Source organism: Hyperolius riggenbachi, chromosome 1 (assembly GCF_040937935.1).
Source record: "Hyperolius riggenbachi isolate aHypRig1 chromosome 1, aHypRig1.pri, whole genome shotgun sequence".
Classification (NCBI taxonomy): Eukaryota; Metazoa; Chordata; class Amphibia; order Anura; family Hyperoliidae; genus Hyperolius; species Hyperolius riggenbachi.
Window position 1 is genome coordinate 374,764,515 of NC_090646.1, and position 16,800 is coordinate 374,781,314.

The 16,800-nt window shown below is 39.7% G+C and overlaps 1 protein-coding gene across 1 annotated transcript in view; it reads right to left on the reverse strand.

Annotated features, from left to right (window-relative positions):
* Positions 1-13,270, reverse strand: part of MUSK (muscle associated receptor tyrosine kinase) — a 206,873-nt gene extending 193,603 nt beyond the window's left edge. Inside the window, exon 1 of the mRNA XM_068234339.1 lies at positions 13,097-13,270. Within this exon, the coding sequence (XP_068090440.1) occupies positions 13,097-13,175 (79 nt within the window). The 5' untranslated portion in view covers positions 13,176-13,270. The remainder of the gene's footprint in view (positions 1-13,096) is intronic.
* Positions 13,271-16,800: the final 3,530 nt, after the last annotated feature.

Below are 16,800 nucleotides of genomic sequence, written 5' to 3' on the forward strand. Positions count from 1 at the left end.
AACAGCAGAACTAGATCCCAGCACATTGACGTCAGCCAACATCAGCTTCTAGGTAATTGTGTTTAACCACTGTGACACTGATAACATGATAACAGATGCTACAATAAAGCCACTGCCAGGACCAGAGTGTGAAGAGCTTAGGAGGACCAAAATGGAAGTGCTCAGTGATTGTGGTTCTGGCATATGTATGACGCTGCTAGCCTGCTACCCTCAACAAGCATATTATTATACTGGCTCTTAGTGGTACAGTACTGCCGCACTCATAAATGGATGAGTGCGCAGCCACGAGGACATATTCAACAAACTCTTGTTAAATATGTTGTGAGGGTCCCAGTGCTTGAACAGTAGGCACCAGGGGAATCATGGAAGGATCTGGATTATACACAATACATTTCAGAATATTTCCAGCATTCCTGCATTTAGGTTGAGACCATGGGGTGTATGTAATAAGCACAATGAGGAGAGCAGAATACAGTACATTAAATACAATGCATTACTCTCTACTCATCGTGTCTAACAGACTTTACGCATGTTATCCTGCTTAACCCAGTTTACTGCATACACCCCAATGTGAGGATGACTTGTATTTGTAGAAATAGGTGTTGAACAGTTATAAGATTTCAATCTTCTAAGAGGAAGCTAACAATCCAAAAAAGGTAGGCTGTATGGATAGGTGCAGAGCTGCAGGCAAGCAGAGCTACATGTCTGTTTTTTGTGTTGTTTTTTTTTTTGTTCATTTACAAAGTTTCCCTTTAAAGAGAAACTCCGACCAAGAATTGAACTTTATCCCAATTAGTAGCTGATACCCACTTTTACATGAAAAATATAATGATTTTCACAAACAGACCATCAGGGGGCGCTGTATGACTGATTTTGTGCTGAAACCCCTCCCACAAGAGGCTCTGGTACCGTACGGTACTCTGGGCAAACTGCCACAATGTAACAATGACACACACAGGAAATGGCTGTTTATAGCTGTCTGTTAAAGCCAGAACAGCTACATAATCTGCCCACAGTAACAATGTCACCATGTAATACATGTCAGAATGTGAATCTGGGAGAGGAAAGATTTTACAATGAGCAAACTCTGACTAAATCATGTATACATAATTATTGTAAAAATTAAGCACCTTTTTATATTAAATTATTTTCACTGGAGTTCCTCTTTAAAGGTATTACTTACAGTTTATATAATCAGCATTACAACTTTAAAAACCTGGTAGGGATGGTCAATGGGGTTCAAGAAATTTTGAATTGTTGCAATTTTTTAGGCTAAATATGTACATTTATGCAGATTGAAAACAAGCTAATGAAATGGAGCTGCTGTTTGATTTGATTAGTTTATTTTCAAGCTGCATACACTTCCATATTTTTTTTTTATATTATAAGTATAAAAAAGTTCAGTTTAAACCGATAGAATGCCAGATTTGGTCAGATTTAAATTAAAAATGCAGACAGTGCGGGGTTCTCTTTCCAGGCAGTGTTAACTCCTTGTCTTCCATGCTGGCTGGTATTCCTCAGGGTTTGGAGCCTCGCCAGTGGGGGACTGCGCACCATGAGCTATACCAGCCCATGTGCTCCATTAGATGGGGGTGCTGTAAGAGAGGGGTAGCAAACCCTCTACCTTTCCTACAAAACCCTATACATATCAAGAACAAGGGGCTCATCTACACTTTGTGCTTGGGCAGGTGGGCGTTACTACCACCAAGCATTTGAAGGTAGGCCCTGGGTGACTTATGGGGGAATCTGAGAGCCCATCGCTGGAATGCTGAGAGCAGGTGAGTGAAGCTACACCACAAACCTAGAGATGGGGAATGTGAGGAGGGGGACATTTAGGGATGGGAGCTGCCTCTTACCGCCCGCTAATTGTTACTTGATTCACGTTGCTTTATGGAAGAGCCACCCCTGCTTCTAGTCTTCTTTTCTTACATACTAAAGTCTTCTGCCTTTTCTTATTTGAAGAGTCCCTGTCATCATGGAACCCACCAACAGCACCCCTACCCATGGCACCACTGCTGCTGACATGGCCACACTACTGCTGTGGCACCCCTAACATAGTAAAGACTACTATTTGGATTACGGTATATCTTAGGGAGAAGAGGTATTGTGGAGAAAGTTTATGGAGTGATTTAACAATTAAAGTTAGCAGTAGCCAGTGTAGAGATTAAAAAGGCAGTAACAGAGGAATGGGAGGAGGGGTGAATAAGGCAAGCATCTGAGCTCAGAACAGATTGCAGAGGAGCCAGCTGGTTAGTAGGCAAGCCACTGAGGATGTTCAGAAGCCAAGACAAGATATGACCAAGACACGCCGTCTCATTCCTGCAGCATCTTGTGTGAGAGATAGATTCCTGCTATATTTTTCAGATGATAACAGGAAGTGAATAATGAGTTAATATAAAGGCTGAATGAGAGTTCAGAGTCAAATATGATGCTCAGACATAGGGCTTGGTGGCTTGGGCTGCTGTCTACTGCATAGTTATAACAGGCAGTGCAGCTGAAAGTGAAAACACTGCAAGTTATGTTTTTATCACTGTAATAGTGATATTCAGGAAACGAGAGGATACAAGTAAAGAAACAGCAGTCAGATAGTCAAGGATGCAAGATAGTACAGAGGTCAAGAGATGCCCATAAAAACACATAAACTGAAATCTTAAAACTCTTTTTCCCATTCGGATGAAAACCTTGGTCAGCATAAGACTGAAACACAAGGGAACCGAATCTGTTCAGCAACTCTGCAATCTAACCACACAGGTTGGAGATTTATTGCACCATCCTAACGTTACACAAACGGCTCCTTCAGCTGCAACCAGACCTCATAAAATTGTGCTACATCACAGTCACACAAGAAAAGCATGCTCTACAGCTTCAGTTGGACTAATAACAGAAAGTATTTACTTGTGGGCTATTTATAAAAGAGTGAATGCTATACTGAGCAACAGTCAGTCTTGGGGCCCACTAGAGATTGCACATCACTCTAAAAAAAACCATCGTTTGTGAGAGCAATTTTGCCTGTAAAAACTAGTAATTTCTAGAGCGATTTCAGAGGATGTGATTTTGGCCCCTACATCCCCTGAATGAAAATGCTGCAGGCATGTTACAGCTCCTGTGGAATCATGGCCATCTAAGTACATACACAGTGCTTTTGCACTGAGGCCTTATACTGGGCGTAGTAGTGGATACCAGAGTAGATGCCACTGCCAGTAGGGGTGTGAAGGTGGGTTATAATCGGTGCACTACAAAACACAGCCTTTAGAAGGGCTCTTGGGGTTATGTAGAACACAGATCTAACTAACGCTTTCCCTAATAGCAGTACAGCTCTGTCTTTAGTCTCCTTCACAGCAGCCACAGTCAGAGTGTAAAATGGCTGCTGTGCTGGCTTTCTGATAGGTGGGGGGCGGTCCAGGTGGGAGGAATAGCTTATTGGCTGTCATGTGTATGCTGACTCTGGGCTGAGAGGTAAGTTTTTGACTCCATTATAATGTAAAGAAGGCGGGTCAAATTCGCCATATGTTAGTGAATAGATGGGAACCGGAACACGTCTTGTTTGACATGAACTATTCGACAGGAGATCAGTTCGGGCCATCTTTATCAGCCAGCTCGATCCAGAGCAGGAACACCTGGAAAAAGAAAAACCATAACAGCATCAATGGCCTGCCCGCGCAGGCACACTAGCGGCATTCTGCTTGGCCTCCAGCCAGAATAGTTGAGTACGATTGGGTATGCTCTACTGCGTACGACCTGAGCAGACAGCCACTAGTGCACCTCTGCTAAGGAAGATAGGGGGGAGCCTCTTTTGGATTCAGAGGCTTATCCCTGCCAAGGTAAGTACCTCCTAGGGTCACTTTGTTTTCCCCTCAGGTTCACGTCAGTGTAAAATAAAGTCCTGTTAAATTATGGCAAAACATGTGCTCAGGCTAGGGCTTTCAGAGTTTTGAATTTTGTGTTTTTACCCTCTTTACATACATTTCTAATAAGGTAATCTTTGCCTTTGGCTTGTAAAATCTCATGTTTACTGTGTGATCATTGGGCCTTGAGGACCTATCTTTGTTGGTGAAACCACAGAGAAAGTGAAGGACCCCATTGCACAGTTCCTCATCATTTTAAAGGGAACCTGTAGTGAGTAAAATTATTTAAAATAAACACATGACATAGCTGCAAATGAATATTACGTACGTACCTCGCCGTCAGTTCCTCTCAGATGCTCACCATTTTCTTCCTACAGTGATCCCTTCCAGTTCTGACAATATTTTGTCAGAACTGAAATATACCAGCTGCTGTCAGTTATATATCAGCAGCTGTCAGTTACAACTGAATGTGCAAGGTAAGTTCAATTTTTCCCTACCACTCAAGTGGGTGATATTACAGTTTAACAGTGTGCGGACCAGGAAGCTGTTATGGGGTAATGGCCATTTTCAAGAGGGAGGACAGAGAATTCCATTGATCAGAGTGGACAAACAGGATGCAGGAGAGGAGAAAGATATTGAGGAATAGACTACACAGGAGGTAAGTATGACCTGTGTATGGTTATTTTGACTTTTTATTTTCGGTTCAGGTTCACTTTAAGGCATTACATCATTCTGATAATGTTAGTTGATTAAAGATAAATTCTCATTTATGGGATTATTGCTTTTACTATTAAACTATTGTTATGGGTTCTGTATGTAACAGTGTAAATGGCTTGTCTGTCACATAAGATTGTTCTCCCTCACCATAATTGTGGCCCACACAGAAATAGCCAGTGACATGCTCACTGTCTTGTTTGGAGGGGGTGCAAAGTGTCATCACTGTCTGATTTCTTGGTATGGGTGGTGCCAGGTCTCAGATGCATTCTCAGCTTTGTGTACTGAGTGAAGCAGCTTTACACGTAACCTGCAGTGGAGGGAGTAGTCATAAGTGGAATACTGGGGCCATTTCTGGTTAAATGGTGCCCCAGACAAGTCTCCTTTGCCTCTCCCAATCTTGTAAAAGGAAGACCAGAGCCTACATTACTTAGTTCTGCTGACACCAATAACAAATTGACAGGTTATATTATACAGAAACGGTGTTGTTCCTCAAAATAGAACTGTCCATACACTGTACAATATTTAGCCTAATTCAACATTCAAACGTCGAATTGGGCAAACATTTTGTTTACCACCAAAGGTGACTTTCAATGATCAAGGATGGCTGTTCTTTGGCTGACATTGCGTGCCTTCTTGATTGTAATGTCAATTGTGGGACAGTCTCGGTCCGATCGACGCTGCTGTCGAGTAGTGTGTGGGCAGCTTTACTCTGTACAGTATATGCAAATTATGACCAGACCAAATACACTTCACTGTCACAAACTCACTCAATCCACATAATAAACTCTTTCTATAATAGTTATGAGGGGTGTGTAGCCATCTAAATAAAACTAAATAAATGCTGTGTTTGTCAAGACTGAGTCTCACAGGTCAGAATACTGTACTTTTAGTCCCCTATACTTTCCTAGTTGTTCTGAGTCACCCTAAACTGCTTGGGTGTTCTGTAATATTGTATTGGAATTCCAAAACAGTTCAACAATCAATAAAGACCACATCTAAAACAGTTAGGTGTAGTTCACAGTGGTCATTTAGGTGTTACAATTAGCATCCATCCCTTTCTTACTGGCATTAGGAGTTGTGTATAGTAAACCCAGTATGCACAGTGTGCTAAGATTAGCTCTGTGGTTCCCCTTCTTGCAGGTGTCGCCAAAGGTATCTGCCTGGATGGACTGTGTTTAAAAACAGCCCTGCTGCAACTAAATGATCTCTTCACAGGGCAGCACAAATGATTATCCCACACAGAGAGACTGCTGTGCAGAGTTTTAGGACACGCACAGCTACCTCTTTTCTGCTTATTGCATTGAATACTTTGCACATGAAGGGAGGTTTAAACTGGGCATGTGATGTCACAGGGAATTGAGATGCCATCCACATAGGGTAAACATTAAAGCTGACGAACAGGGAGCATAGACCATTTAACCTGGTCCTGCAACTAGAAAAGCAGGTAGTTAAAATTCAAATTTTATAGGGTGACATGGCTACAGTAAATCTATTATCGGTGGGCGATGGTTTCAAAGCAAGTCTGTATGCAACCCACAGTAGCACCACTAACCTGCAGAGTTTGGCAGGGAAGCATGGTGCTATGCAGAGATCAACAGTGAAGCATGTGCTCTCATCCACAGGCAGTACACGCCAATCCCTCCAATCCCAGACATTATCTGCATGTGATATTATAGTCACATGGAGAAGAAAGGCAGGTGCCCTGGAAAATAGTTCTGCGCTGTTGGAGGTAGTTACTGCATATTCTAAAGTCAGTAAACTCAGTGATGAATGTAGGTGAGATAGTGCTTTGGGAGCTAAAGCAGAAGCAGGGCCAGATTTCTGGAAGGCCCACAAAGGCCCGGACCATCGGCGGCTGCCCGGCCAAGGGGGGGCTGGACATGAAAAAGAAATTGCTGAATATGGAAGAAAAGACATATGCAAGAGGAGAGATGCTGCTCAATTGAGCTGTACATGAAAAATAGAGACTGCGGTAAATGGATGTTACACATGAAAGAGGAGGCTGCACATGGAATGGGAGGGGCCCTGTTGCACGTGGTAAGTTGGGCTAAGGGCGGAAAAACTATAAATCTAGCCTTGAGCATAAGTCTATTGCTGATCTTAGTAGGCAAGTTGAGAGCTTCAGTAAGTGGGCTGAGCCCTATGTAGTTCACTTAATCAGGAAATGAAATATCTATGAGTTGTTCTGTAATTTGTTGGTTTGAAACAAACGCTGTTCACAGATGTAATATTTGACTGATCTGCAAAGAAAGTTTAGTAAGTTTGCTTTTTGCAGTTTAGTTCATCTTTACCATATAGCACAAGTATCACACTAAATGAATACAACTTAGTAGCACAACATTTATGTTGACCAGATACAGTGTGATGTGTAACCTCATATGAAGAAGATCTGTGCATTACTAAGCTATGAGAACCATGATCAGCAACAAATGCACCGCCGACCCTGACGAAATATGTCACAGAACTCTTCCAGTGTGCTGTAAAAATTTCTGTTTACAAATTTAAATGCGAAGCAGAAACCTAGCAATCTGCTATTTATTTGTGACCAATGCTTGCCAGTCATATGATCAAAGGCAAATATCTGAGCTTTTACCTTCCATCTGAAAAGCTACCAGCTAGTACCATTTGTTCCAATGGAATCTGCAGCAAGAATTACATTTTACAAGCAGGGCAATGTGGCTGTAGCTAATAGGGCAACAAACAGAGGTGCCTCAGCACTGCAGCCCAATCAGTCTAAGGTACCAGGGAGTCAACCAGGCAGCACTTGCCTATGGGTTTGGGTATGGTGGTCAAACTAACAGACTTGTGAGATTACAGTTGAATGAGCATCACAGTGATATTAGAACTTTAAGGGCGGACATACATGATGGTAAAAATAATTTTGATTCAGCAGTAGATCGACATTTCTTTAAATGTCACCATGCAGTAGGAGATCTGAGATGGTGTATCCTGGAAAAGGTGGCTTCAAGTGAAGATGTTGACCTCTAAGAAGGAAAATAGGTGGGTATATCTATTGACTCTTTAAAGAGGAGCTGTCAGCCATACTATCTCAGGAAAAAAAAACAAATATTTAAGTAGATAAATACTTGTTCTACTTACATAACATACGTATTGCACTGTCCACGTTATGATTCCTGTGAATTTTATAAAGGAAAAGTAGAGAAGCCTATGCTAGACAGTTTCCATATTTACTGTGGCTATTTTGAAGCCAGTCGTGATGTAATATCCGCCCTTAGTTTCCTCTGCCTGATTTTTCTGCCCTTCACTATAGAAAGTGCATTGTTTCAGCCTGAGAAATATTGGCCAGTCAGAGAGGAACAGAGGTGTGGGAGGGGAAAACAGGAGCGAAAGAGGCTTCAGCCAATCAGGCTGCATTAGTTAAGTGTGAGGGGAAGTAGAGAAGCAAAAAAAGACAACCCAGCATGCCCTGCAACTTCTCTTTTGTGTACCAAATTTTCTGTGTACCAAATACCAAATACGAGTCATGTAAACTGGGGAATGATAATTTATCAACAAGAAAAGTAATAGTGATTTTAACTTTTGGATTGCCTGATTAGCATTCTTATTAATTGTTTACCAGATAAAAATAAATAATTGATTTTTGATTTTATGCCCAACAGTTACTCTTTAAGTGTGTGCCTGTCACCTTGTTCTTGAGGGTGTGTTCATGCTAATTGAGTTAACTGTACAAATTGCTGCTTGCACATACAATATGTTCTTTTAGCACTTGGTAAAAGTCCTGCTGGGCCAAAACCTTGTGCTTTGCACAGTTACACTTTGATAATACTGGCCAATTAGGCCTAAATCCAGTTTTTTGCTTTTAATAGTGGCTAATCCAACCCAGCATCACTGCCTTTTCCAGCACAACAAGGTAAAATACATTGGGTTTAGTTAGATGAATGAATAGGAATGAATTGCTAGAGTGTAAAAAGGTAATAATGGGGGACAAAAACATTTTTACCCCCTATCAATGCTTGTTAGTGATCACATTCTTTATGAGTGGTGTGCATAGAAAAATGGGAAATTGTGATCTATGTGTGTGTCCCTTTACCTAAAGGTAACACTGTCAAACCCAGGTCTATGTCTGATTTACATGGGATAGAGTAGGGACGAGTTGTAAGGAGGGAACCATGGCATGAAGTAAAATGCCAGGCTGCTGTGTGAGAGTATGTAATAAAATGATGAGATAAACAATTGTATCTATCCTCCTACTCCTAAAACTGACTTTTGTAGAATTCCACAGTTTTATTTTCTGCGTATCGGCTAAAAAAAGTAGGTTTAATGTTGTATTGTCTCTATCAAGGACTCAAAGGATTTCATTTCCACACCTCAGCTTTCTGCATGCCGCTTCTTGCTGCCCCATGAAAGTGAATGAAGGTGGCCACGTGTGTGCGTGAGTATGTAATTGCCGGCTTAGCTTTTATCATGCTGCGCAGCAGGATAGCTTAGGTTGCATGTAGCACTTTATCTACAGCTCTGAAGTTTTTAACTTTGACAGACTCTTGCATGTGGCTGCCATACATGTGTGCTTTTCGATAGAATACATTTCTTACCCTATTTTTGAGCATAGAACTTCGGGTGCTTCTTATTTGTGTATGTGTTGGAAATAGGTTGCTAGAATCCCTATGGTAAGTGAAATATGATCTATCTTATATTGTACTTATTCTAGTGGTATCCATTATTTTTGTGTATTGTCTGTATCACCTGACTAGGTTTTGACTGCAGAGAAACCGTCACTTGCATACCTGATGTTTAGCGTGCATACCTGATGTTTAATTTGCATACATGATGTTAAAGGACTACCGAGGTGACATGTGACATGATGAGATAGACATGTGTTTGTACAGTGCCAAGCACACAAATGACTGTGTTGTGTTCCTTTTTTTCTTTCTCTGCCTAAAAGAGTTAAACATCAGGTATGCAAGTGACTGTCTGGGTCAGGACTGGGTCAGAGTGTAGCATAACCCTCACTGATAAGTAAGTACAGCCATAAATCACTTTCCTGTCAGTAAATGGCTTCTGAGAGTAGGAAAGAGATAAAAATGGTTAATAGTTCATAGATTTAAGCTTTGGCACACTGCAATGAAGGTGTAATTGAGCTGAGACAATGAAACCGTAAAAAACATAAAAACTAGATTTAAATATAAAATAAAACTGTGAGATATCTAAAAAAGTCATTTTTAGGAGAAGAAGGATAGATACAATTGTTTATCTCATCACTTTATTTTCACCTCCGATGTCCTTTAACCATTTCAGCCCGCGGGGATCTTTCACCTTATGCAGCAGAGCAATTTTCACCTCCCATTCATTTGCTAATAACTTTGTCATTACTTATCACAATTTATTGATCTATATCTTGTTTTTTCCACCACTAATTAGGCTTTCTTTGGGTGGTACATTTTTGCTAAGAATTATTTTTTTATAAATGCATTTTAACAGAATTAATAAGACAAAAATGGAAAAAATTAATTATTTCTCAGTTTTCGGCCATTATAGCTTTAAAATAATCTATGCTACCATAATTAAAACCTATGTATTTTATTTGCCCATTTGTCTTGGTTATGGCACCATTTAAATTTTGTCCCTATCACAATGTATGGCGCTAATATTTTATTTGGAAATAAAGGTGCATTTTTTCCGTTTTGCATCCATCATTATTTACAAGCTTATCACTATAAATCACTATTTACAAGCTTATAATTAAAAAAATGTTTGTAGTATACCCCCCTTCAAATGCATATTTAAAAAGTTCAGACCCTTAGGTAACTATTTATGTCTTTTTGTTTGTTTGTTTCTTTTTTTCCATAAAAAAATTTATTTGGGTAATATTTTGGTGTGGGAAATAAACTGTTAATTTTTAATGTTATTATATGTGTAAATTGTAATGTAAAAAATATGTAGATGTAGTTTTACTATTTACTTGTATTTACTTGAGTTTTTTTTGTCCTTGTGCTTCTCGCTAACCGGAAGCACAAGGATGATGCGGAAAATTTTACGTGCAGAAAGACTGAAGCCTCTTGTAAGAGTGCTTCAGTTTTTCTGCTGGGGACATGGATCAGTGATCGGGAACCATGTTCCCGTTCATTGATCCCAGGGCTACCGGGGGACAGCACGGGGGCGGAGCGTGCCGAAGCGCAGCACCGCAGTAGAGCAGCCATCCGGACGTGAGCTTCACGTCCGGGCGGCAGAAATGGTTAAGGCAGAAAAATAGGTAAAGGAATTCAGCCTGGTTATTTGTATGCTTGGTACTGTACATACACCTGTTTATCACATCCTGTCACCTGCGGTACACTTTAAGTGCAAAGGATTAATATTGATATGTATATAATACAAAATCCAAGCACATCAGAAGAGAGCATCCAGATCCAGAGTCAAGTGAAACAAATGCCCGGGCAAAGCTCTACCTATAGACTACTGTATATGGATGTTTTATAACATAATTCTACTGTGAATGAGTGCCATGTGAAAGAGATTTCCTTTACCAGAGCAAAGAAAATTAGCAAGGACATATGTGTCTATTTTTCAATAAAGTATTTCTCAAGGTGTGGGTTTTTTACTTTGAATTATTTGTGGGAATGAGTAAGAGGCATTAATGTACCTTCTACTAATTTCCTTTGGAGGGGACAGAAATCTATGGGTCCTCATATGATTAAAGCAAGTTTGTAGATTCCACCATAAGTTTTACCCATGATATTAGTGGGGGCAGGGAAGAGCCCCTCATTAGTAACAATGGACAAAGGAGGTCTTGCAAGGGGAGGGGCAAATTTCCCACTCATGAGCTCATTCTTTACAGACTATACAGACCCTACACGCCTAAATGGCATATAGAGTGTTACAATGGTTTTAAGGTGGGTAGAAACTGTTTTTTAATTTTAAAAAATGTTACATTTTTTTCAGTAATAATAATAACAAATATAATAAAAGATAATGCAATTTATATTGCACAAAAAATATATATTTAAATTTTAATATTAACGACATACTTTTCTTTAACATTACTTTACTGTACTCATTTATTTTATTATTGTAGGACAGTCATGTGTCCTCAGCTCCAGGGGGGAGATAATCACGTGTGATCTCCTCAGTGGTTAAGACGAGGTTAAGGCTAGGTTCACAATACGCATTGCGTTCCCTGTAACAGCAAAAATGCCATGGAAAATGAAAGTTGCTCCGCATATTATCCACGTATTGCGTTGCATACAGTGAAGCATACATTCAATGAAAAGTATGCTTCACTGTAACTGCTAAAGCATACTTTTTGTTGTTGGGATGCTGTGCGCTGTTAAATTGCATCGGCCGCACTGTAAACGTTGCATAGGTGGTGCATTGCAGTGGTATGCCACATAACAATACGCCTGTTATAGCGCACCCCAATACACCACTGTGAGTGTAGCTTAAATCTTTTCATCTCAAGTGATTATTCTTGCTTGCCCTAAGCTAAATTGGTAGATCTCCCATTTCAAAGACAAATATTTACCCAAATAAAAAATAATGATTGCATGATATTTTTCCTCTAATACTAAAATTCAGTATTTTAAGGTTTACACATTTACCACATGTAACCGTACGTAGTCTACAAAACTAAAACTTTTATGACTATATGACCTTATGACTATATCATTAAAAGTAATGTACACGCTACAAGTTGTTGATTGTTAAAATATGTAAAGAAAAGCCAAATGCATTTTTTCAGAAGAGGTAATGTCCCAGCTAATAACCACTGTAAATACATTTCTCACTTTTAATAGGATAAATAAAACAGTAAAGTAGAACACACACACACACACACACGCACGCACGCACGCACGCACGCACACACACACATTGTAAATAATGTAACACCAACTCAATAGATGGAAAACTCACAAGTAACGTCTGTATTTCCTGTATTTCGTTTGATGTGTATGTATGTGTATTTCAGATTAATTTCTGTATCATACCTAATGAAGAACCATAAAAATATTCAAAAGCTTGCCTTTTATGGAAATTATCCAATAAGTCATACTATTTCAACATTTTCCGGTTTAACCAAAATCATGTAAGAAAATCTTCTGGAAGGAAACAGCAATGGCAGCCTCAGTGCTCTCTGATCGAATTACATTTAGGGAGTAGCAATCGATGTGCCAAACTTTATACTTCACACCAATCAGATCTACAGAATTCTCTTCAATATCATGCACATGCTCCAGTATTTGTGGAGTTGTACTGTTTGATTCCAAGGGCAAAAGACATTTTATAATCAACATTATAGATTGATTACAGGGGAAGCCAGAGGTCTCGGGCATATTTTATTAAATGGATCTTATCATCCTGTAATCAATCAGTACTGACAGATTTACTTTAGTGTAGCAGACCATTTTGTCTTTGTAATTTATACACAGGTATACCGAATATCAATACGAGCAATGTGTTAAGCAAATTGACTTAAGCCTAACAGAAAAAGAACAACTAGCTTTTCAAACATTCAGTCTCTCTTACTCAGTACATAAATACCCAACAGTGACTAAGTGACAAGATGATGCAGTTGAACAAACCTTTGGGAAGTCTCTCCGCAAAGCCAAAAGCAGCCACAGTGAATATAGAGAAAAGTGGAATGTGTGTAAAGTCTTTCATGGTTAATTCCCAAAAAATTGGCTTCTTCAAGGAAAATTCCAAGCTTGTTTCATTTTAAGCCCTGGTTTGCTCCAGTCCTGCAAAGTAGTGACTGTTTGTGCAACAGGCCCTGCGGGGTCTAAGTATATTCAGGAATTCTGTGACTTGGCTGGAGTGATGGACATGACCAGCTGGTGTACATCGACTTAGGTCAATGCAAGTACGCAGGGCTCAGGAAACAAGAGAAAGCAAATCCGCCTAGAATCCTTTTTAGTGGAACATTGTGATATATCATGCTGGCAGACTAAGGATAACAGTAAAATAATTCCAATCCTCTGATTATGACCAGCAGCTTGACAACTGCTTACAAGGCTATAGGAAGTTAAGGGACAGTTCAGTAATTAGATGGGGGTAGTGAGATTAACAGTGTAGTATATTTGTACAAATTAACTCAAACTTCAGTGCTACAAAGGAAACCTAAAGAAGATTTCTGATATATATAGATAGATTGATAGATAGATAGGTAGATAGATAGATAGATAGATAGACAGATAGATAGCATTGGTAATCTTTTTTAAATTAAAATTTGTTTTCATGCAAAAGGTGAACTATTGTATAGCTATTTTTCATGTTTACCTGATATATCCAGCAGGTGGCATGTTTCGTGGCTTTTCGAAGTAGCAACCACTGTATAATCTGATATGTTGACCAATGAGAAAAGGGGTGGGGAGAGTAATTCATTCCACTGTTACTGACCTGTCTTCAGAATTAAGTAATCTAATCTCAGAGCAGGATTGCATATTAACTTTTAGACTTTCAGTCTGGACTCCTTGGAATCAAGTGGCATACATGAAAAATTAACAGATAATATTTCATATTTACATGATAAAAATAGTACTGCATATAATCAGGAAGGTTAGAAATGTTTTTTTTTTTTGTGTAAGCCCTTTTTCTACAGAAATGGCACGAAGGATCAGGAAAGTATTATGAATTTGAATGTGAATGACATTTCTGTTTGTTTTTAAAACATATTTTTTCCCCTCTGTAGGTGATGAGAGCATTGTCACATAGTTAATCAATAAGCAGGGAAACAGACCCTATTAGGTATTAAAAACTATGAATAGTGGTAAACAGTGCTGAGTGGAGAATGTGTCAGTGACTGTTTTGCTGTAAAGTTGGAAATTTCCTTTGAGTGAAATAGGGGCTTATTCCCAAAAGTTCTGTAAAATGTTTGTGCATAGGTCACACACAGCATTTTATTTGGCACTTAGCCAGTTATATAACATGCAGTGGAGTACCAAAAGGGGGATACAGAGGTAGTGATCACACCGGGGGCCCTGGACTAGAGAGGCCCTCTAGTATCCCTCCTTCAACAGCTTTATTAGCTCTTTATTGGGCCTATGCTGGTGATGATTACCTCTATGTCATTTGATTGGTTGTAGCCATTAATAGACTGTTCTCCTCCACAGGCTTCACCTATCTGACACTGCAGCTGTCCTTGGCAGGTATTGGTGCGCCATAGTAGTTGTTATGTACAGAGCGCTTGAGGGGGCCCAATGTCATGCAGGCCCAGAGTTCCTAAGCTACACCACTGATTGTGCAATTTGTGCAAATAGGTAACGTGCACGCTATTAGTGTAACGCACGTTACTGAAGTATATGCATTGACATCAATAATGGATAGTCTTATCTCCTGGATTCTAATCAGCAGGTCATACTCTTCAATCAGAAGTGAATAGATGCAGTCTCACCCATATCCATCTATCATAGTCTAAGAACAATTTTTTTGTTTTTGGAAAGAAAGCATGCAAGCATGAGGAGAAAATATAAAGCATGCATGCATCATTCAGGAGAACATACAAAGCATGCAAGCATGGGGAGAACATACAGACTTCATGCAAATGGTGTAGTGATCCAGATTTGAACTGGGAATCCCAACACTGCCAGGCAAGTATGCTATTTAATATGCCACTTTGCTGCACATGCTTAGTAAATTCAGACTTTAGCTAGGGAAGGCCAATAATAAACTCTATATTTGCTATCAAGTGCTTTATCATAATGCATAAGAGATAAAGCTCTTCCTTTATCACAGAAAACAATTATTAGTTTCAGTATGGGGGTTTCATCTATGCCAAAATGGACCTACTGTTATCCTAGAGATGGTTCATCTGGAAATGTTGGTGTTAAGCCCCATCTACACGATACGATTCTTTATACGATTCAATTACGATTCTATTTACGATCTGATTAAATCCAACATGTCCGATCAGGATTCGATTCAATTCAATTCTATTTGCCATTGCAAAACAATGGCAAATCAAATTGAATCGAATCGAATCCCAATCGGACATGTTGGATTTAATCGGATCGTAAATAGAATCGTAATTGAATCGTATAAAGAATCGTATCGTGTAGATGGGGCTTTAGTGTAGTCAGTCACTTGCATGGTGGCAGTGTGAAGAGAGGGGGGACATACTATATGTACATCTAAGAACCTCACAGAGCCTGTATGTTTTGTATATTAGCCAACCATTCAGTACATAAGATACATTGGGCTCAATTCTGGTAGTGTTTAGTAAATAATTACCTCATGGAATTGGGTTTACCTCATGAGGGAAATCAACGTTTGAATTCTGGTAGTTTAAGTAAAGTTTTACCTCATGTAATTTCATGAGGTAATTCATGCGGTAATTTTCTACTAAAAATGTGTGGTATTTAGTAGTGAAATACCTCACACTTGAATTCTGAAGAGAAATAAGGGGTGTGTTTGCATGTCTTTTACCTCACATAATTAGACCTACCTCTACAGCATGATAAATGCAGTGTTGTGACAGAATTGTGATATCTGTCACATAACATGGAGCCTTTTCAGCTTGTTCTGTGTTCAGGGCCCCCATATTTTGCTGAAATAAGTAAAAGTGATCTGACCAACAATCCCCCCCAGCTTCCATTTTGTTTTAAGAAAGAAAAAGTGCTCCAAACCCTGCACAATCCTTCATCTGCCACCCTCCCCTTTCAACATTGCCATTGTCATTGGAAAAAAAAAGTAAAAATGCTCCAACCCACAGCCTCTATTTTTTAAAAAAAATTAAGTAAAACTGCGGCAAACACCGATTTCTCCCCCCCCCTCCTCCTCTGGTTAAAAGTGCTCAGAGCCCCCCCCCCCCCAGCAGCCTCTAAAAGTAAAAGTACTCACACCCCCAGTCTCTAAAAGTGCTGACACCCGCCCCCCCCCCAGCCTCTAAAAGTCCAAAGACTATCCTAACTTATGGAAGACAATTAAAGACTATGGCCTCGATTCATAAAGCATTACCTCATGCGGTAATGCTGAAAACAGCAGACTTTACCGACCACTTAGCAAAATGTCAATTCATAAAGGCTGTTACAGCATGAAAAGCTGACATTACCGACCAGGGAGATAAATTACCGACTTGGCTGCAGTTACCGACAACACATGTCAGTAAATTGTCAGAAAATGTCAATTCATAAAGCCTTCAACAAGCGGTAAGCCTGGCGGTAGTTACCGACACCTCTGGTGAGGTCTTAACAAGTTACCGACAGCTCTGACAGCTCTGATTAATGCAAAGTGCAGAGATCCGAAAGTCTGTTTGATTCATCTGTGGAGAGAGCCGGAGAGACGTCTGTGT